This window comes from Haliaeetus leucocephalus, unplaced genomic scaffold, assembly GCF_000737465.1.
Source record: "Haliaeetus leucocephalus isolate CR32 unplaced genomic scaffold, Haliaeetus_leucocephalus-4.0 Scaffold317, whole genome shotgun sequence".
In the NCBI taxonomy this organism is placed as follows: domain Eukaryota; kingdom Metazoa; phylum Chordata; class Aves; order Accipitriformes; family Accipitridae; genus Haliaeetus; species Haliaeetus leucocephalus.
Genome location: NW_010972753.1, coordinates 5,724,784 through 5,745,937, shown reverse-complemented (window position 1 = coordinate 5,745,937; position 21,154 = coordinate 5,724,784). Strand labels below are relative to the sequence as shown.

The following is a 21,154-nucleotide window of genomic DNA, read 5'->3' as shown; positions in this document are numbered from 1 at the left end:
TGTAGTGAGACAGCTGGCCCAGGTTGATAGGAGAGGGAAGAGGAGAGGAAAAGAAAAGGAGGAGAGGAGAAAGAGGAGAGGAAAGGGGGAAAAAAGACTGACCAAGATTTAAAAAGCTTTCTTAATGCTAAGAAGCATAAATTAGCGTTATAAAGATATTGATAGGTTTACCAGGAATATTTTGCTGTATTGCAGATTTAGTGCTCTTCCAGTAGATGGCACTAATTACATAAACAATTGGCTAAAATAAATGTTTAAAAACGTGAAAGCACAGGTATTAATTATCCAAATCTCAGTATTATTTCACAGTATAAAAAAGAAAATTAAACAGAACATATTATTTCACTGTATTTTTCATCTCAGTATAATTCAACATCACAAACAGTGATCGTGTGCATAATGCATAATAATGCATCCATCTATTTGTGTCTCAGAAAAGAATAATCAACATTCTAATCAGTGTTTATCAATTTGAGCTGTCATGTTTTGTCCGGCATTTAGGATTTGGTTGCTTGGTCCTCTCAGAGATCAGAAGTACTCCTGTGGTCTTATGACTAAAAGAATTTAAACATTTAGAAAGACTCTAACCTTAGTTACCAGTAAATCTGAGGAAGTCCTTTTTTTTATATTGATGGTATAAGTTGTTCATCTCCTTCTTTAATAATCATACAATGTGTGTGATCATTTTATGGTGATCTGAGGTTTATTCTTGTTCTTTCTCTTTTCAGCAATTTTCAAAAGAAATACGACAATGGCAAATAAATGTAGATGTGGCAAATGACATGGCACTTAAGCTGCTCCGCGATTATTCAGCAGATGACACCAGAAAAGTAGAACTGATGACAGATAACATTAATGCAACGTGGGCTGCCATTAATAAGAGGTAGGATATAAATTCTGCTATTAGATTTGTTGTAAAACTTCATTAACATTCATTGTCCAGCTTTGGTTGGAGATAACAGAAGATGTAACTTTTGAAAATGACACAATTATAGTAAGAAAGGACAAATCTGTCATATTTTTTGGAAATAAGTCTTTGGAATGCTACTTAATTCTCTCAAATAAAATTTTGCCTGCTGCCCATTTTCCTCTGCTGTAACCAGTTGGCAACTAACTTCAGTTAATAGGTTATATATTTTAAATATTTAAACCAAAGTGTTTCATATTTCTCTATATACTATCTCCACATCACAATCACTATAGTGGTTTTGAGTCATAAACTGAATCTGAAAATGACAGACATATCCTACTGAAGCAGATTCCAAGTAGAAATGTTATCCTGTACGTTTGAAGCAAATCTCTAGTCAAGAAAGTTTTTTAGATCTTTGATCACATTCTTGATTACATTTCACAGTCTTGCAGTGTTTGGTTTAGATACCAATTCCTTACTAAAAGCAATTTTTGCAGCTTGCCACCAAATCGTGAATCATCCAATACACCATCTATAAGATCAGAACATACTGCAGAATAAAAATTACTTTCTTTATAGTAGTAAAAGAGTTTTAAATCATTGTGCATTAGATGAGATATGTAAAAATTAATTCAAAGTTGTTTTAATCAGTATCTTGGATTAAGTTTTATAGCTTATAACTGAAACTAGAACTGAATTAGATCTTACATGTTTTTAATTAAAGTCGATGAACAAGGCCAGAAAAGTCAGTTTAGTTAAATACACAATAAATTCAGGAGATCTTCTTGCATAATGGCAGTTACTTAAATCACTGATGACTACAGAAATTTATTCCCACTTTTTTTGTTTAATTTTTTTATGGACTTGATATTCATATGAATGAGTCACTTTAATGGCATTTTTTCTGAGGCAGACTTGCCACTGACTCAAGGTTCAAATGAGAGAAGAGGTGCTACTGACGTCCACTAAAAGAAAGCCACATAATAATTTGAAAGATTTTTTTTTTTTAAGAAGACCAATAACTAAACTGAGAAATTAGTATAAACATTCAGTTAGTATCTGCTTGCATCTCTCCTGTTATAGTAGTAGCCATTTTAGCCTTATTAGTAGTACTGTATTTTTAAGAAAAAAAGGTTTGCTTTCTGTGGTCTGAGAAACAGGCTGGGGAGGAACATGTGTTCCTGGATGAGAAAGGCTGGGTGCTTAATGCTCAAAAGTATCCTCCATGAGTAGGTAAAATAAGTAGCTCAAAAGTGTTAGATGGAAGAACCAAAGGAAATTGCATTTGTCTGTATGTAGAACTACAACCCCCAGTTAGTGAGCTGGCTTTGTAATCCTGAAGTCCAGGTGTCCTGGTTTCAGCTGGGATGTAGTTAACTGTCTTCCTAGTAGCTGGTACAGTGCTGTGTTTTGAGTTCAGGATGTGAAGAATGTTGATAACACTGATGTTTGCAGTTGTTGCTCAGTAGTGTTTAGACTAGAGTCAAGGATTTTTCAGCTTCTCATGCCCAGCCAGGGCACCTGACCCAAACTGGCCATAGGTGTATTCCATACCATGGGATGTCCCATCTAGTTTAGGAACTGGGAAGTGGGGGGCAGGGAATCGCCCGGGGACTGGCTGGGTGTCGGTCGGCGGGTGGTGAGCAATTGCCCTGCGCATCATTTGTACGTTTCAATCCTTTTATTACTACTGTTGTCATTTTATTAGTGTTATCATTATCATTATTAGTTTCTTCTTTTCTGTTCTATTAAACCGTTCTTATCTCAACCCAGGAGTTTTACTTCCTTTCCCAATTTTCTCCCCCATCCCACTGGATGGGGGGGAGTGAGTGAGCGGCTGCGTGAACTTGGGGTTAAACCATGACACCAGGATATGTGTGTAGCTGCTGTGGATGCTCAGGTGGCAACTGTAGCTGAGAGTGCATCTGCAAATCTGTTAATGCTTCAAGCACAAACCCAGGTGTGTCTAATGTTGCCTAATTATGAGAATTGCCATTGTTGCATGGAGTCAGCCAAGTATTAGGCTAACAGTGAGTACAAATTCTTCAAGACACACTCTTTGCAAGCTTCTGCAAAACCCACAGACTTGTTTACAGCTCATGCGTTAGATGAATTACTGCAGTGAATCTTTTATCTTTTAGAAGAGACTGAGTTTAGGCAACTGAGTTGACATTTCCCATTAAGAAGTACAAAAGGATAGGATTAAGCTTGAACAGGTAACTGTAAAACTAGAACTTCCTAGTTTTTGATTGTATGGCTTTACTCCCTTTCTAATATTTTTTTAATTCACTGTTTTGTGTATAATTTTTGTAAGGCTTATTGTGATTTGGGAACCTGAAGAAGCAGCAGCATGCTGCAAACAGTAGTTGATGAGCTTCTCTAAGGGCTGTATCACATTTCTCTCTGTCTTTTGTAAGACATGGATAAATATGGACACACTAAGGCATCGAGTCAGCAAAAGACTTGTACTTGGAAGATTTTCTACGCCTGTAGATTTTTCAGGTTTGTTTGAAGCAGTAGCCAGGTCTTTTGCTCAAGGAGCAGCTTCTGAGTGAGGTCTTGAAAGAACTTCCTAGATTTCTTTTGTTTAAGCAGCTCTGTGAAAAGAGAAGATGGAGTCCATGGGCCCTAGGAAGACTTAAATGCCAATTTGTTCTGATTTTGTTTTGGTTTTCCCTCCCTCTACACTTCAGCTTTCAGGTTATTGCATAGAACAAAACAAATTGTTTCTTTATGGTTTTGGGGATCTTTTGAACCGTAAGAGAATATTTACTCAGTAGAAAGGAGACATGTGAACTGTTTGTCACAGGCTCCAGGGAAGGTTAGTTCTCCACTGAGATGCATGTACAATGATTTCGGATATGTCCGTGAGTGTTATTTTCATCTAGACTATGAGTAAGTAGTGCTCTGGTGACTCAGTGACCTCGCAGTGATGTAGACATATATTCCAAATAACGGTCTTGACCATTTCTCCAGTATTTTAGAAATAGTTTTATCACTGTTTATACATGTGTTGAGTGCCAAGAGGAAATATTCTCCTAAAGATTTTGGTTTCTTCTCCCTATATCCTTAATTTAAATGGCCTAATTATTTTGTGAATATTTTATTTTTAAAAAGAAAAATTAAAGAGTGGCTTACGTTGTTTTGAACTGGTTTTCCTCTAACCTGCCATTAATATCAGAATTGTGTGTCAGTGTAAAAAATGTGAAACCTTTTCCATGAACCAGATCAGTAAAACAACAGGCAGGCAAGCAGCAGTAAAATTCCACTTTGCCTGTTGGTAATAGTTCAGCCAAAGCAAGTACTTTAGTCATTAAGGCAACATCTGCCAGCTTGTGTTTTGTTTTGCTTAAGTAGATTTGCAGCTGATTGCTGTGTGTTTACCCTTTGCCTTACTGTTCTGTTTTATAACATTGAACTATAACGAATAACATTCTAACTCCTTTAATAGCCAGGTTGGTGAGTGCTTGATGGTTGCTTCACTTTTTTTACTCACCACTTTTTAATTTTTATTTTTGTTGCCGATACTGCAAAGATACACTGAAAAGCACATGAACTGATCAGTTGGGCAAAAGCCAGAATGACTTCTAAACAGGTCTCTTTCTCTTCTCTTTAGAAGCATTGACTTTCCAAGAAATAACTATATTATTTAAGCTGAGGCAATTAAGGAGAAAGTGATCTGTACTGCTTGCATTAAGAAAAATAAATCTAACAGATGAACTAAAGTGTTCTCAAAAGAAAAAAAAAACAAAGAAGGAAGAAACCATTAGAAATTTACTGTATATAAAAATGTTTGTTATGGTAGTGTTATGTTACTCCTTCCTTTTGTGGGCACTCGTATTTTATGTGAATTATCATATAAAACATAAACACATGCTTAAATTTGTGCCTTTCCTGGGAATCCACCAAATGTGTTTAAATTTCACTAACTTAAATATTAAGCTAAAAAGGGACTTGGATCTTTCTTAAGTGGAGCATATATTATGACAATAATTACATAACGTACTCTGAGAACTGGTTAGGACTCCAACCCATCACTGTCTAACAGACATCTTCAAATATTTGCATCGCCCACCAGTTCCTATGCTCCAGCTCCATTGAACTCAGGCTGCACAGTAGGTGTTAAGAGCTTTCACTGCTCGAGATGCTTTTTTTGGCTCCTGAGACAAGATACAGGACACACACAACAGTCAAAACATAAAAAGTAACTCCACCCCGCCCCCACAGGGTATGGACAGTGAAGAGTCAATATATAATTAGATTTATGTTGCTGTTATTAGTTTAAGTTGTAGGGAGTTAGAGAGGCCGTGGCAAGGAGTTGTGTTTCTAGACGACCTGTTTTAAAGATCTGAGATACCAACTCCCATATTTATCTAAGAATCGTGTTAATTCTCTAATGCAGCCAGTTGCACAACACCTTGATTTTGCACGTCAGCTGGACAGTATGAAATGCAAATGGCCAAACAACCTAAGGACATGATCAGTACAATAGTATGATACATATCTGTTTCCTATGTAAATGCATAATATAACAGTAATTTTAAGTGTGAAAAAGGTCATAATCCAGTTCTGGTCTTTGAGCAGCAAACCTTTCCTTATCAGTGGTTGCTTGTTATAAAAATACAGTTGTTAGAATGTAAACTTTATCTGTACATATGGTTTCTAAGTATACTTTTATTGCCTGCACAGAAAGAGCTTGACCATTCTGTTGGAAATGGGTTTTCTTAATATACTGTACCCGTCCTAATACTACTTTGCTTTATGGCACTTGTGGAAGTAATTGAACTTGTGTTTACAGTTGAATTGCATTCTGGGTGAGAAAAACTGCATTTACACTTCAACAACAGCCAGGAGTATGAAGTCTGTTAAGGTATACTGAAGATTCATAGTTGGTTTCAGTAGCTAGACCTTTCTGGGAGCCATCTCTGAAGAGCTTGTTTGCTCATTTAGGCTTGGACTGCTGAAGTCAAGAAAGAAAGAATTCACAATATGTTTCACTTTAAAGAACATTCCATCTTCTAGGTTCTCCAAGTAAACTTGGCCATTTCCTTTCCATTCTTGTATTGCTTTGAAGGTTGGTATGCATTGCTAAAATCAGTATAATAACATGCGTATGAACAGCTATTATAGTTCTTTGTGCAGGCACACTTTCTTTGAGCACAGTGAAATAACTAAATTAAAAATGGAAGTGGCCATGGGAACCTTGTTTATAGGGGAAGCTTGTTTACGCGTCTGTGCTTGCAGTTGTTGTCCTGGCTATAGAGCTGCATTTGTGTGGGTGTGAGCAAGAAATCATTGCAAATGTAAGACTTCAGATGAAGCTGACAATGGTCAAATGTCATTTTCCAATGTATTTTTTCTTTTTTCCCCAAAGAAACCATCATGGGATAATTTTTATTTTTTATTGTCATGTTGTGGTGATTTATTGCTTGTTTTTTGAAATAATTTTGCGAGGCTTAAGAAAGTAGGTGTGTAGAGTGACTGCTTTTTTACAACCGGTATGTCATGCTGAAGCTTGTTATTTACACCAGCTTAACAATAGATACTAATTTAAAATTGCAAAGACTGCTGGAAAACATTGCAATTGTAGGGCATTATTTTGTTTTGTGAGAGATGTTGATAATACATGTTTATTTCTGTTGCTTCTATTGTTTAAAAAAGTAAATTTTCAGTCTAGGTGTTTGTCACATGCTGTCTTTGAGAACTTTGCTCAGTTTTAATTCTATGAGGACTTAAGTATTTTTATTTAGTCAGTAGAAGTATTCACATTGAATGAAAGTGAGTCTCTGCAGTCTCAGGTGTCACACCCAAGATTATGTTAAAGAGCAAATAACTTTGTATGTCAGCATGTTTTTCTGAAGAACTAATGTAGCTCTGTTGACTGTTCTTTTGAATAGGAAGAGAAACAAAGTTTTCAAAAAAGCATTTAATCCAGACCTCTTCTGGAAAGTCTGAATTTTATATGGGGTCCTAACGTCTTTCCCGTTACACAAAAGGGTACAAGAACCCTTTAATTTTCATGAAACTAATTTGTCTCACTTCGTCAGTACAGCACTCCATGCTTCTCAGAAGTTACTCTCCAGTAGAGTTAGTAACATTGGCAAAGTCTAAAGAAAAACTCTTTATTAGCTGCTTGTGATGCAAGAATGTTAAGGCTTTTATGTTTACAGTATGGGTATCTTTGAAGTTTCCTAAGAGTAGTTTTCAGAAAAAGGATTAAAGTATTTTTTGTTTTCTTTGTTCCATTCTGTTACTATTATTTTAAACAAAATAGCACACCCTCAAAAAAGGACTATAAAAAGGGTGCAAAGACTACTCTGGCAAGGTTTAGGTGCTGTGAGTTTAATTTGAGATATTTGTTGGTTTATGTTTTACTTGGTTAAATATCATCCCTTAAGATATCCATATTAAAAGTACACCTAAAAGGCCGTTTGGGAGAGAGGGATTGTTTGGTGTTGATAGATAAGAGAGGTTACCTATTTGAAAGACATTCTACTGTCTGCCTACACTCTCAAACAAATATTTCTGTACGAAATATAATCTCAAGCTTATCAGCAATGACATCAGTTAAGATTGTTTTGTTATTTTTTCTTCCTAATGCCCCTAAGAATGATGACATTTCAGGCACATGTAGGAAAATATAAAACAACATCAATAAAAATGCCAGATGAAGCTCCTATAAGTAGGAGATCTTGAAAGTCACCTTAGGTACTTGTATTCTAGTTTTCACCTTTGTTTTCCACACAGCTGACTGTACTTTTTGTGCAGTACTGACACCAGTACGTGGATCCAAGATGAGAAGTCAGCTGAGGGTACTGAATATTTGTGGTTTACTTTGTGAGAGGATAGCCTTGGATACGCAATGCTTTCAAAATGCTGGTAGGATGAGCTGAAAAAGCAATGTTACCCAGAATATGGTGTGATTCATCATTTCCACCTTTGTGAACATATTCTTGTGATTTTTGAGAAACTCTTTTAAGATTAAAAAAAGAAAAGGGTTCTTGAGTTATTTCAGGAGAAGGTAGTGTCAGTAATACAGTACTTGACTAAAAAGGATCTATGGATCTTTGTGACTTCAGGGATGTGTTTCTTAGAACTGTTAATATCAGTGTGAAGAAACTTAATGTTCCCACCACTTGAATAGACACATCTGTAGGCTACTACTACCTTTATCACTTCCAAAAAGGCAATAGATCATCTGTAGGTCTGCTAGGTCCTCCCATGGACAAACAGAAATGACCTCAAAGAGAAAAGTGGTGGTGTTCTTAAATCAGTTGGTTTTTTTCAACTTGTCTGTCCCACAAGTGGCTTGCTGAGGTTTTTTAGACACCATGAGTTCAGCTGGTTGATACTTTAGTGATTTTGGTTGTTAACTGTAATCTATGATTTCATTATAGACAATTAAAAAGGAGGACAGCACTGGCATTTTGCAAAGAGGTCTTCAGCTTCAAATACTGACAGCAAGTTAATAATTAAAACTAAGCAGGAAAAGTGAAAGTAGAACGTCTAGAAGACCAATCCTTACTGCTCAGACAGTTGTTCTTTTCATTTTTTTTTTCTTACTCTTGGTTTATATTTTGGTCTTGAGTGAAATAGAATTCTGCTCTTTTGTTCATATTTATGGTGTGTTAAATGCTGTTTATTCCTTTCTGATGAAAAAGAGAACAGTTCTCATGTTACAGTGAAATCCAACTGGACAAAATCATGAAATAGTTTATGGCACAGAATTATAAAGGGAGAGTGGTTTCATGCATTAACTTGAATCATAATTGGAGCTTAATATAGACATTTCAAAGAAACAGTCCATTTGAGAAATCTCGCTCTTTTGCATCCACAGGAGGTGCAGGAGGAGCAAGGTACTAAGGAAGACATAAGTAAGCCTGATTTTGAGAGAGAGAGAGAGAACAGAAATGTCAATTTTTGTTCTTACTCCATTAGGAAGATTAAGACAAATGTGTTGTTCTTTTTCTTAAAGGTGAGATTTTTCTGAAGTAATTAGAGTTTTAGTCTGTATTTGAACAAGAACAGAAGCTAATGCTCTGTGCCCTGAAAGTCCAACCTTAAATCTGTTTCCTATTAGTCTGCAGATAAATTAAGAAACTGTAGCAAACTGATTACTGCTCTCATCCAAAGCTTATTGCAACAAATGAATGTCTTTCCTTTCCCCTCAATAGGCTTCTTATCAGGCTTCATGTCCTTTAAAACAAACAACTGAGCAGAAATTAATAAAGCTGATGGACTAGCAGACTGCCAGCAAAAAGGAATTTGACCTTAGTTGTCATTTTTTGTTTGCATTATTATTCTTGTGATAGCCTTGGGTTTTTCTCCCCGGTGTTTTCTATGGATTCTTTTTTTTTTTTTTTTAAAGCATTTCTTTGCTATTGCAAGCTTTGGTGCTTCATGATTGTTTAGCTTCTGATCAGTGGCTGTGCAGGCAGTGTAACCTTCCCCCTCACTGTCTTGTCAGTCATGCTTGAAACTGAGAGGATCATTCAGTCTGCCTATTAAATTTTTAGTCTCTCTTTGGAAGTTACCGCCAAATGTTTCAATTTGACAATATTGGTGCTTGCCTTTTGTTGGGTGGCTGTGTTTTAACTATGAATGAAATTTCAACCACATGTTGTTTTTATATAAACTCACAAAGGAATTGACAAATGACAACGAGTCGTTATCATTCCGGATGAGGATCAGTGGCACAAAAGGCTGATGGTTGTGACTCTTATTGACCAAGGCAGAGACCTGGGGAAGTGGCAATACTGAGAGCAGATAGGAAAGCAACAGAATTAGCAATGTAACTTTCTTGCATGTCCTAAAATAGGGGTGGTGAGAAATCATTGAGGAAAGGTGAGGTTAAACTGGTACATCTTGAGGACAGAGCTTTTAAGGTGTATCTGGTACAGGTACATAGAAGGGGAAACAGTAAGTAAGCAAGAAGTTTGTGAAAAGGAAAAGATCAGTATGTTCATGTTGTTTAGCATTCAGTTTCCATCAGATCTTGACCAATACCCCAAATTTAACTGTACTGTGCTACATTCCCTAACAAATTAAAAAAATGTAGAGCTCTTCCCCAGCTACTAAGCATTACATCTCCTGCAAACTATAAGAAATATTATCTCCTGCAAATGATAAGAAATAATAGCTCTTGAAATTATCACTCTGGCTGGCATATCTGCAGATTCTTCCTTTGTGCAAGATATGTAATCAGTTATGTATCTGATACATATCTGCTTAAGCACAATAGTGCCTTGTGGCAATGAATTATAGAGGTCCACTTTTTGTTGGTAAAGAAAAAAAAAAGTATTATTTTTAGCTGTTTAAAATGCGCTACATGTTTTTGAGATTCCATTTGTTCGCTTGACACAGTATATGGTAAAAACAAATTTCTTGGAATTACCTGAAGTGCCAAGCTTGCAACACCCATTTCCCACTTTCTGCATTTTATCTGATTAGTATCTTATGTTTTCTATTTTATTTTCCTTATTTTCATTTTTGTGTTTTCTTTCCTATTATTTACATGGTTTCTTATTTTTTTAATTCATGTCAAGTTAGATTTGAGTCTAATTTAGCGGTTGTTCTTTTTAAGGTCTAACTTGCATGCATCTTCTGTACCCCACAACATGACTTAAATATGCTGCTTTGGGGTTTTTTTGTTGTTTTGTTTTAAAATGTGAAAGAGATGCTGCTGTTTATTATCAGTAATGGTAAACAGTTCAGAAATTTCTATGGGTTCTTGGTGCTTAGAGCATGTCTGAGGCTGATGCTTCAGCTATGTTAATTAATTACTAATAGTGTCTATTGCTCCATTAAGAACCATATACCGTTACTGATTCCAAGAGGGTTGATTTGTTTTTGTGGTAGTCAGCCTCTAAGTTTCACAGTGTGGTTTTACTCCAAGGGATGGGAGGCAATTCTTCCAGGGCTGTCCTCTCTCTTCGTTCCTGGGGGAACACCACAGGAGAGCAGAATAGACTTGTTCAAGTAAGATGGCACTAAGAAACCATAGTTCAGGTCTGCCTTCGGTGACACCCTTCCTTTTTAAACTATGCTGACCCCTTGGAGCTGTGGACACTTGTCACTGTTACTTCTTTTCATATTGGGGAAAATAAAAGTAGAAGCATGCAACATTTGTATTAAATTTTGCTTTGGCTAAATTGGTTTTCACATCATGTCACCGCTTTAATCATTTTATGCCTGATGTTACTCTCCTTTGTGCTGCTTGGGATGAGGCACCCAAGCCAGCATCAGAAGAGTGAGTTAAAGATGGACATAATAGTTATACCTCTTTTTTTTTTTTTCCTAGTAATCTTTCAGATTGACGTTTTGGTTAAGCTGTTCATCTTGATTTTAAATACCGAATTCCTTCAAGGCTACAGCTAGTTCAGAACCCAGCAGTATATACTGAATTTAAATCTTCCTTGCAGTGTTTGGTATTTTGGATGCATCTATATTGAATCTTTCTGCTATCACATTCCCAGTGACTTGTTCCATCTGGAATTAGTCACAGTTCTTCCTGGGTTTGACTAATCTAAATAAATTTGCCATCTTGCTTTTCACACCCTTTTCCCAATGGTTGGTTAATGCACTGAGTAACACCTAGTGCTGCTTCCTTGGGACAGGTTCCTAATGCTCAGAGTTGAATGTTATTTACATTGACTACATTATATGTTCTTAATCTCGGTTTTGTTTCATTCAAGAGGTTTCTGTAACAAAACGTTGCATCCCTACCATGGTTCCTAAATAGCTCCTTGGACAGGAGCTTAACTTGTGGGTTGTAAATAGATTATATTGCTTTATTGTTAGTTCTCACCTTTTGTTTCAGTTAATTCTAAGAAAAAGTTGGCAAAGGTATTTTTCTCAAAGACACTGATTTTATTGGTCCATAATACACTTAATAAAGAAATGTAGAGGGATATTTACACATGAAAGCAGAAATCTTCTTGAGTACCCATTTGCAACAGAGGGCTTCATTTCTGTTTCTGATGGAAACAAAACACTTTAGTATTTGTATAGATGTATATGTAGTCTTTATAGGTGGTTTCTCCTTCTAGATATATATTTGTTTGGATACTGTCTGATTATGGAGGGGCAACATTTAGCTAGTCATAAATATTAAAGATCGTTGAACATAATTACATATTCATGTGGTGTCATCAACAGTTTACTACATATATAATGTACTTAGCTCAGACTGGGTCAAATGAACCAGTCATATCAAATTTACTAGAATAATGACCCTACTTGATATTTGGGACTATTAGAATTAGTAAGATAAATAAGCTGCTTTTGTTCAGATTGTCATTCTGAATAAGATGTGGCACATTAACAAATCATACAGAGATCAGATTTGAATGTACAGTTGTCATTAAAAATATTGAATAATTTCAAGTAATTGAGACAAACTATATTGTAGGTATTAGCAGATGATAGCCCTTTTTTAGATCAGAAGTACAGATAATCAAGAAAGAATTACAGAAGTTAATATAAGAAATAAAAATAGCACATAAATATATTAAAGACCAGTTAAAAAAAATGTGTCATGGTAACGCCATGTGAGTTTTAGAATATTTATTTCCTTGACTGTTCAGTATTTTTATCCTTTGGATAAAGAGAGATTGTACAGTATATATCACTCAGTAAAATAGGGAAATTTTGAGATCTGTGGCTACTGCAATACATGGAATTTGTGAGAAAGACTATTCTAGTACTGCATTTCTGCATAACGTTTTTGAGTAATTTATATGCAGTCTTGTGCACATACCTCACACCACAAGAGCAGAATGAAATGAAGGAGATCAAGTAATGCTACAGTTTTTTTTTTACTGATGTACTTATACATTTACTTGTTTGCATTTTTAATAAGGAGGTTAACGGGTTGCCTGCAGTCCACCTGTGCATACCTAATAAATGTGTTAGTGTCAGCTGAACTTAATTTTTGTCATTTGCAACACAAGGCAGCCATCTCCAGTGTTTACTTGAGTTTAAGAAAGTTAAAAGTTTTTCTGTTTTGCTTTCTTATGACTCTTCTGAGAGAACCTGTCTCTGTTTTTTAATGTTTGATGTTATTTTTCCTTCCATAAACTCTTAACGTAATTGTTCTAATCTAATTTCTAGGAAACCTTTGTAGTGCTAGAATAGAGCTTGAAAAATTAGGATTACTACCATCTGAAAAAAAGTAATATCCAAGCCAAATAACGGGCCACTGCCTGCATAACCTACGTCAATACCACCCCTTTCTCCTCAGTTATTTTCTTGCGATTTCTGTTGTGGATATAGATTTGGTTTCACATCTGCAGTCAACTTTATGCATACAGGTCTCAGATAAAACAGAAACTTTTCCCTCTCGAGCTTTGTGCACTGTTCTTGTATACCTTGTTGGAAAGCCTGAGCCGTGACCTCTCTGAGCAAAAAGGAAAACATGAAGTAGGGAATCATTTAGTGATTCAGATACTCGTGTAGGAAATCATAATGCAGTGCTATAGTGACAGTGTAACAGAGCTCAATACCAGATCTTATGGGACGGGAAGGTGATTTTTATTTCAAACAGTTGGATATATGTATGTGCTCTTGGATGTGCTTGTCCTAGCTGTCTGTCCAGCATTTAGGCACTAAGATGTTTGCATTTAAGTGTTTCATCCGTAGGAATTCCTTGGGATAACACAGAGCATAGGGGATATCACCTAATGATTTGTCATCACATCCCCTGTCTCAGGATCAGAAGTTAATATTGTTTCTTTAACCATACCATAATCAAAAGTTACATTCTTTTCTTGCCAATAAATAGATAGTAAAAGTAGAAGCTGGAATTTTTTTTAAATTTTCTTTTCGAAAGTATTCATCTGGAAAAATGTCTGTAGTTATGTCTTCACATTTCTAGAGACTTTTCCCCCTCCATGTGATGGATAAGAGTTATTTCTTGCAACATCATTTGAGTATGTGTGCTGCTAATTTTTCTTTTTTTTCCTCAAATTGATTTACCAGTGATGGATACATTAAAAGAGAAAACGGCTATCACGTTAGCATTTTAGAATGTATTGCCATGTCCTTTCACCTGTGAAAAACTATAAATGTAAACATATTTCCTGGAAGATGAGCTGGGATGCAATTTTTCAGCTAATTGGAAAAAGCAGAACTAAGTCAAGGACTGCCAACCAGATTTTGGTCTTAAGATACGATGATGATTATTGTGTCAAATGCAATCATGAATGTAAGCCTTGAGCTGACAAGAGTTCAAGTTGGTTTTAATCAGCCTTTTATTTAGATTTAGGCCTCCTGTTCAGAAATAACAGCATCTAGGTGGAAAAAAATGTTTTTAAAAGGTGAGCTTGGTTCCTTCTGCAAAAAGAACAGGCTTGAAGAACCATGATGTTTCAAAATCTCATTGTGTTGCCACATACAAGCCAATTCAGTGTTTGTTAACACATCTGTTTATACCAGACCATTTTAAATGTATCTTTTGGTTAAATAAAGGAAACATACCTCTGTATTTTCTGTTAAGGACCTTATGGTATACTTTATGGATTTCTTTGCATAAGCTGAAGTAAAGCTGAATCTTCAGTTAAACTGATGAATGCATCAGTTATGCATTCATTTCCATGACTAAAATTTGGAAAGTGATTTAAGAACAGGTAGATATATCTAAGGAAAAGAAGTGCATCCGCCCAGACCTTGGATAAATTATCTAGAGTTTATAGAGGATACTTGCATGACAGTAAATACAAAACAGTAAGTGACAAGCCAAATCAAGTGTCTTTTTAATGTAAACACCTGGTAATTATTTCAGTTTATTGAGGAGGAAGAAAACATTGCAAATCATGCACTATTTAAGAGTTAGATTTGGATGAGTGTGCCAGAATTGCATGTGACCGCACAATTTCAGGTATATCCACTTCTGCCGTGGCTTTTCATAGCAGAATGGTCAGACCTCCTCACTCCCAGACTTAGTGTTTTGGTGTATTTATGTGTGTCTCTACTCCGTTAAATTGTGCAGAATTGTTGTTTGAGGGGTTATCTTTTCTTCTGCTAAGAATTTTTATCTTTGAAATATGTCCAAAAAAGAATTGAGGCAGAACTATCACAGAACATCCTGTTCCCTTTTAAGTCAGTTGAAGGTTAGCAATTCATCTCAGTGGAGTTAGGATTTTTTCTGTAAGGCTTTTATATGAAACACAAACTGAGTTCTGTTGAACTAAGTGTGAGTTGAACATCACCTGAATTTGCTGAATTGGGCTCTGGAATTTCATTATTTATTTATTTATATTTACATAATCCTGAGGAATAGAACTAGTGTTTTAGTTTCTTCCTAATGTTGTTGAAACTTCATAGTAATAATTTATTAGTATTACTCTGTATTGTCATATTACCTCTGGTTATAGTTCCTGTAGTATTACAATCTTTGTGCAGTAGATCTATTTTAATCACATTATCTCCTCATAGTGGGGAACTTATTCTATATTTCAGTTTTCTGTAGGGGTCTGAAACCTCCTGAATAGTAAAGAATAACTGTATGAAGTATGGAGTGGCTCTTTACAACTAATATTACTGTATTAGATTATATACATATAAGAAACAGTAGGTGGTCTGCTGTTTCTCCTTCTTACTCGGATGCTAACCAGTTTTGGTTACCAGCTGCTTCTGAGCTGAATACAGAATACCTTGACCATCATCTCTATTTATTTGGAGGAGTTTTATGCTTCTTAAAATATATTGACATATTGGAATAGTTGTTTTAAAATATTTTGAATCAATCTGATTGATTTGAATCAGTATCTTTGTGTAATGTGACTACTACTTTAGGCCCATGTTTTAGAGGGGAAAAAAATTGTGTGTGTTTTTCTAAGTGTTTATTTAGTGTTACTCTCACTTAACGTAAGATGATGCATGGTACAATAAGAACTGTAAGTCCTGCCAGAGAAGTTTTCCAGTCTGGAAACTGAGGCTTCTTTCTTTTGCATGGTAGCAAATCACTGTTCTGCTAGACCACTGAGCTCAGCCCTCAGAGGTTGCAGTTTTAAATGAAAGCTACACTAACAGTTTAATAGTATCCTTTGTGAGCCCTAATTGATTTCATGTAATGCCATCAGTGCATTTCACAGTCTTATTAAATTTAGTTGTTTCTACAGTAATTAAGGGTAAGAAAACAAGTGCCTTTAGAATATAATTATTTTCATAATCGGTTTTAATTACACTTCACTGTCTTAGAAAGCAAAGATATTATCTTAATAAATTGTATCTGAGTAATTAATATGCTGTTTATTAGACGGCACTGTTGACTGCCTTGGAATGTCGAAAGAATATGTTTTGGAATGCAAGGAAAACCTTAATTCTACATATTATAGACCATGAAGTGTGAAGAAGACTTAAACAGAACAATAACCTTTTTGCTTCTTTTGGCAGAATAAGAGACTAGGTTTGTGTGTTTGTTTTTAGTTTTGATTTTAGGATTTATTCTTTTTCTGACTTCTCTCTTTAATGGGAATACCAGAATTATTAAATGTTATCTTCCTATGTTTTGTTGGGGCATTTCTTGAATTGTACGAGGGTTAGCCTTGAATCTGTTCCACGAGTTCAGAGAATTGGGGGTGGGGTGGTGTTTGTGGGGTTGTTTGTTGATTTTTTTGTTGTTGTTTGGATTATTTTTCTGTTTGCTGCTTTTGGTTTTAAGACAATTCTTTTAAGTTTTAACTAAGGGCTATTTAGAAAAGCCTCTTGAGTGAGTCCATCAGAACATTATTCTGTATCTACAAGTCATTTTTGATGATACTTCATATGTCTGTGATTGTTGTCTGTTGTTCAGATTCCCTTTTCTTTAACCTGGTAATTCTTAAGATTTACTCTCTGGAAAGTGATTGATTTTAATGAAAATTTGTCTGGAGATTAGAAAACCCAAGTAAACATAAAATGTTTTCAATAATGTAAAAGATAACCTGTAATTAGTTTTAATTGCAAAGGAATTAAAATGATGTTTCATTAATGATTTTTCTGTAGTTCATGATGTGTGATAAGCTATGGTTACGATGAATATAGGGAAAACGTACACTCATGTTTTTATATATTCTAGACCTATGTCAAGGCAAGAAGGGAGAAGGAGACAAAAGCAATAAGGGCAAGAAAAGCCTGTTAGAAAAATTCCCTTTAACTCTCTCTCTTTTGCCACCCCTTGAAGAGGCATTTTCTGAATGTGGGATCCCAAAAGTGGACAGAGTATGAAAGACAGAAATTATTTTTAAAAAGGTTGACGAGGAATTTTCCCCTATGTGAACGCAGATCCTCTGTGCTGATGTTGGCAGGTGCTTATTTAAAAAGAGGTTATTTAAAGGTCCTATAGAGAAATCTATGTATGTGATTTTGTGCCCCAGGGTGTGATATTTCCTTTGCTTTTAGCAACCCTTCTCAGTCTGACAAATAATAGTGTAGAAGAGATGGGGGATTAATATCCAAGGTTGATCTGAAACTTCATAGATAAACACAAATTTTTCATTTTTTCCTCTTTTTCTCATTAAATATCAATAGTGCTTTAATAAAGAAAAGTAAGGAAAAACAGTCTAAATTCAAAAATATGTTTTTTAAATTGCTTTAGTGTCTTTAGTAACAAAGGGAGTAATTCAAAGGAAAGTGCTGGAGAAGGATTAATGATTTTTGTTATTTTCATATAGGGTCTGACTATGTTGAGAAGAGCTACGACAGGTATATGACTAGAAACAATCCAGCCAATGAAAAATAGCAAAATAGTTTCTCTCTCTTGCTGCATCCATTTCCCTAAGTACATAAAACCCAGAAACATTTTTTAATACAGCATATTTTCTGGTTTTGCAGAGTTTTACAATAGAAAAACTGGTCAGGAAAAAACAATTGCATCTTGCTTAGCAGACTGAATAACTGCTCTTTGAAGCATTTCCCCCTTTTTGGCAACAGATTTTTAAGAAAGGAGAAATTGTATGGGCTTATTACTATGATCAGGAGGTGCTTTAGGATGTTCTACTTTTAGTATCTGAAGAGACTGTCATAATTTAGGAAACTCTGTGTGATTATCAGGGAAAGAACAATGCTGTGTCTGTATCAAGGTAGGTAGGCTGAGTTCAATCGGAGGATGGGGGCGTTGAGGGGGGTTTGTTCTTTCCTGTAGAAGTAAAGAGAATCAGCAGAGAACTGCATTTGTGTGTTTATTTTGCAGCAGCTGTTGGACTTAGTCTCTCTGTATGCACAGTTACACCTGGAATTTAAAATCATTTCCCTGGTTATTCATATGTAATCAATATGGGTAGTGCAGCCAAAGCAGAGATAGATGCCCTTCGACTTATCTGAAGACACTGAGAATCAGCTTTCAGCCAGAAGATCACATTGTTGAGAAATAAATGTAAAGCAGAGAGAAGTACTGCACGTAGAGATACAGAAGGAAATATGTCACTGGTAGGAATCCTGTTCATATGCCTGAATCAGCGGGCAGTACCTGTGTGTTCCTGTTGGGCTCCAAAAAAGGCATTTTTTCTTTTTTATTCAAAGATCTTTCCACCACTGAAACAAAATCTTTCCTTCTTTCTGTTCTCCTAATCAGCTGTCTTCAGGGAGATATTAGCTGTGAAAAAGATCAGGCAAAGAGTTCTAGAAAGTTATTGTTGCCTTTTTAGAGGTAGGTTTTCCGTCAGGTTTGTCCCTTAGGCCTTACAGGAAGGGACTAAGGCACAAAATGACTGAAAGCTTCTCTTTCAGGTACAAAATTCTGTACAAGCACATCAAAGCTTTCCTGGTTCCTCACTCAGAATAGTGGGAGGATAAGGGCCTGTGGACGCACGTCAGCTACGTCTGAATGCTGATCTCTGGAGTGGTTCAGATGCTGATCTTGTAGCTCTGCATTTAGTTGCACTTGAGGCTTTCTGATAATTTGCAACATAGAAGTCTTTTCAGAGGTAGAGCTGCCCACAGGCGAGCAATCTCCATTACTCTAGGATCAACTTGGTGAAGAATGTTTTCCAACAAGCCAGACAAAATAGTGATAGTAGGACATAAGCACATATATATAAAGATCACTCAACAACTTTAGATGCACATACATGTGCCAATGCTCTACAGGAGAGAAAAGCTAGTAACCTCTATCAGGATGGTGGAACTAAAAGAACATTTGACCAGAAGTGTTACTGGAAAAATACTGTGTGTCCCTGAGTGAGGTGTCAAGCTGGTTGAGATCCAGAAAACCACATGAAAGCAGTACTTAAAATGCGGTCTCAGCATAGTTTTCCACACTTAATGTGTATCAGCCATTCCAGAGTTAATCTGCAGATTAACCACTTACTAGCGTGTATTAATAACTGTAAAGGGCACTATAGAAGGTAGTCCCTAGATTCCAGAAGAAAGTTCCTCTAAGCAGCATGCCCAAAATAGCGTGATTTATTCTGAATTTGGATTTCAAAATTCAATCAATAATAGTTACTTTAAGAATTCAATGTTCATTTTAAGAATTTTGGGTTTTTTTCATATCTGTGACATTTCCTCATGTTCTAACTTTGTCTGAGGTTAAATTATTCTACCTCTTTGAGAGGTTCTTTATCAGTCCAAGTTAAAGCAGCTGAAGAAGACCTAGCAGTAAGAGCTTAAATTTATTTAGTAGTAAAAATTAAATATTCCAATAAAGCTTTGCAATTGTTCCATAGTCACATCAGCAGAAGGGATATGATCCTCATGAAAAAGTGCAAACTGCTTCCAGCATTAGCAGGAAGATGCATGTAGTTCAAATTGTCTGTGATAGTTGGCTCCAGAAAAGGGAAATTTAGGTAACTTTTTAAAAATTGTATGGAATCATAATGTCAGAAAGGAGAAAATACAGTTCTATAGAGAGAACCACATGAACTATAGAAGTAAAACCACTTACTGATACTTTGTCAGCCAGTGGCCCAGGATATTTTATTTTACATCTCAGTGTGATAACATTAGATCACTACAGTCTGCAGATGGAAGTGTGATTTAGTGATCTATTGAACACTGAATGATGCAGAATTTCTCCACTGTTATTGCCCTTAAAGAAATAGCCGTGGAACAGAAATTTGTTAGTTTCTCCATTATGAATATTTTTTGTGCTCAATTTTTAATATATTTCCTTACGTATTATGTATTCTGCATTAATACAGTGGAGCATACACTGGCATAATGCTCTGCACTTACTACGTGTCCTGTTACCTGAGCATCTCAAAGCATTATTTAAACATTGACCCTAACAACATATCTTGTAATGTGAATAAGTGTTGAAATTTCAAATAAACAAACAGATACTCAGAAGATGTGAACAATTCATTCCAAATTATGTAGCAAATACTACAGCTGAAGAAAAATCTGTTCTTCACACTCATGGAGCTTCCCCAAACACTGTGTTGTATGGGTTTGGAGATTGTTGAATGAAGAACTCTTGCAATGCGTTTAATGACACCATCATTCCCATACCTCAGCACTTTCTTTTCTTGTTACATTCTGTAACAAGATGTTCAGTTGTATGGATTTTGTTGCATATATTTCTTTTGTATATATATGACGGTACGGACTCCGAATTTTCGTTAATAATATAGTACCTTGCTTATGAACTTAAAGATCACACAGATTTCACGTAACTTAATTTTCCCCTGCTTATCTTCCCAACCCTTTGTAAACAGCTATGTCTTAAAAATATTATCTTTAAAAGTTCTCAGCATAACAGCAATGTCTTGTAGCAGAGGCTGGTATTTTTTTTTTCTGTGGATTTTTTTTTTAAAACCTTATAAACTTCTCCTGTGAGTATAAGTTCACATTTATATACATTGTGTGACTTGCTTCTTTTGATATGCCTTCATTTTCCCTCAACTTGAAGCCTTCAGCTAACACATTCTTAAGAGAGTACCATAATATCTGTCCTGCAACAAAGCTCATACGACAACTAGAGTTGGTGAGTCCACTGTCACTGATACCACTAGTTCCTAAAAATCAGTCCCCAGACTGGATTGGGGGACCATTTCACTTACCTTTAATTGTGTAAAATTTAGGCTTGTGTAAAATTAAAATTGTGTAAGCTTTAGGTAACTTATCATTGTAGTCAAGAGAAAAAAAATTTACTCTGACCTTGAACTTGGTTCAACAGATGTGTACAGAGAAGAGGGGAGGAACTAAATTCCAGAAATGCTTGTCTCATGTTTTGCAGAGGGAGTATAGTTGCTTAATATCTGGGTGTCCAGATGAAAATAAGATGAATCCCACCTTTAGTATTTCGCCCATGAATAAGAAGCTTTT

At 35.7% G+C, this 21,154-nt stretch overlaps 1 protein-coding gene across 4 annotated transcripts in view; it reads left to right on the top strand.

Moving 5' to 3' along the window:
- The window catches only part of DMD (dystrophin), a 1,006,632-nt gene that overhangs the window by 723,732 nt on the left and 261,746 nt on the right, over positions 1-21,154 (top strand). For all 4 annotated transcript variants that reach the window (XM_010571327.1, XM_010571330.1, XM_010571329.1 and 1 more), the window contains one exon: positions 729-883. In XM_010571327.1, the coding sequence (XP_010569629.1) occupies positions 729-883 (155 nt within the window). The remainder of the gene's footprint in view (positions 1-728; positions 884-21,154) is intronic.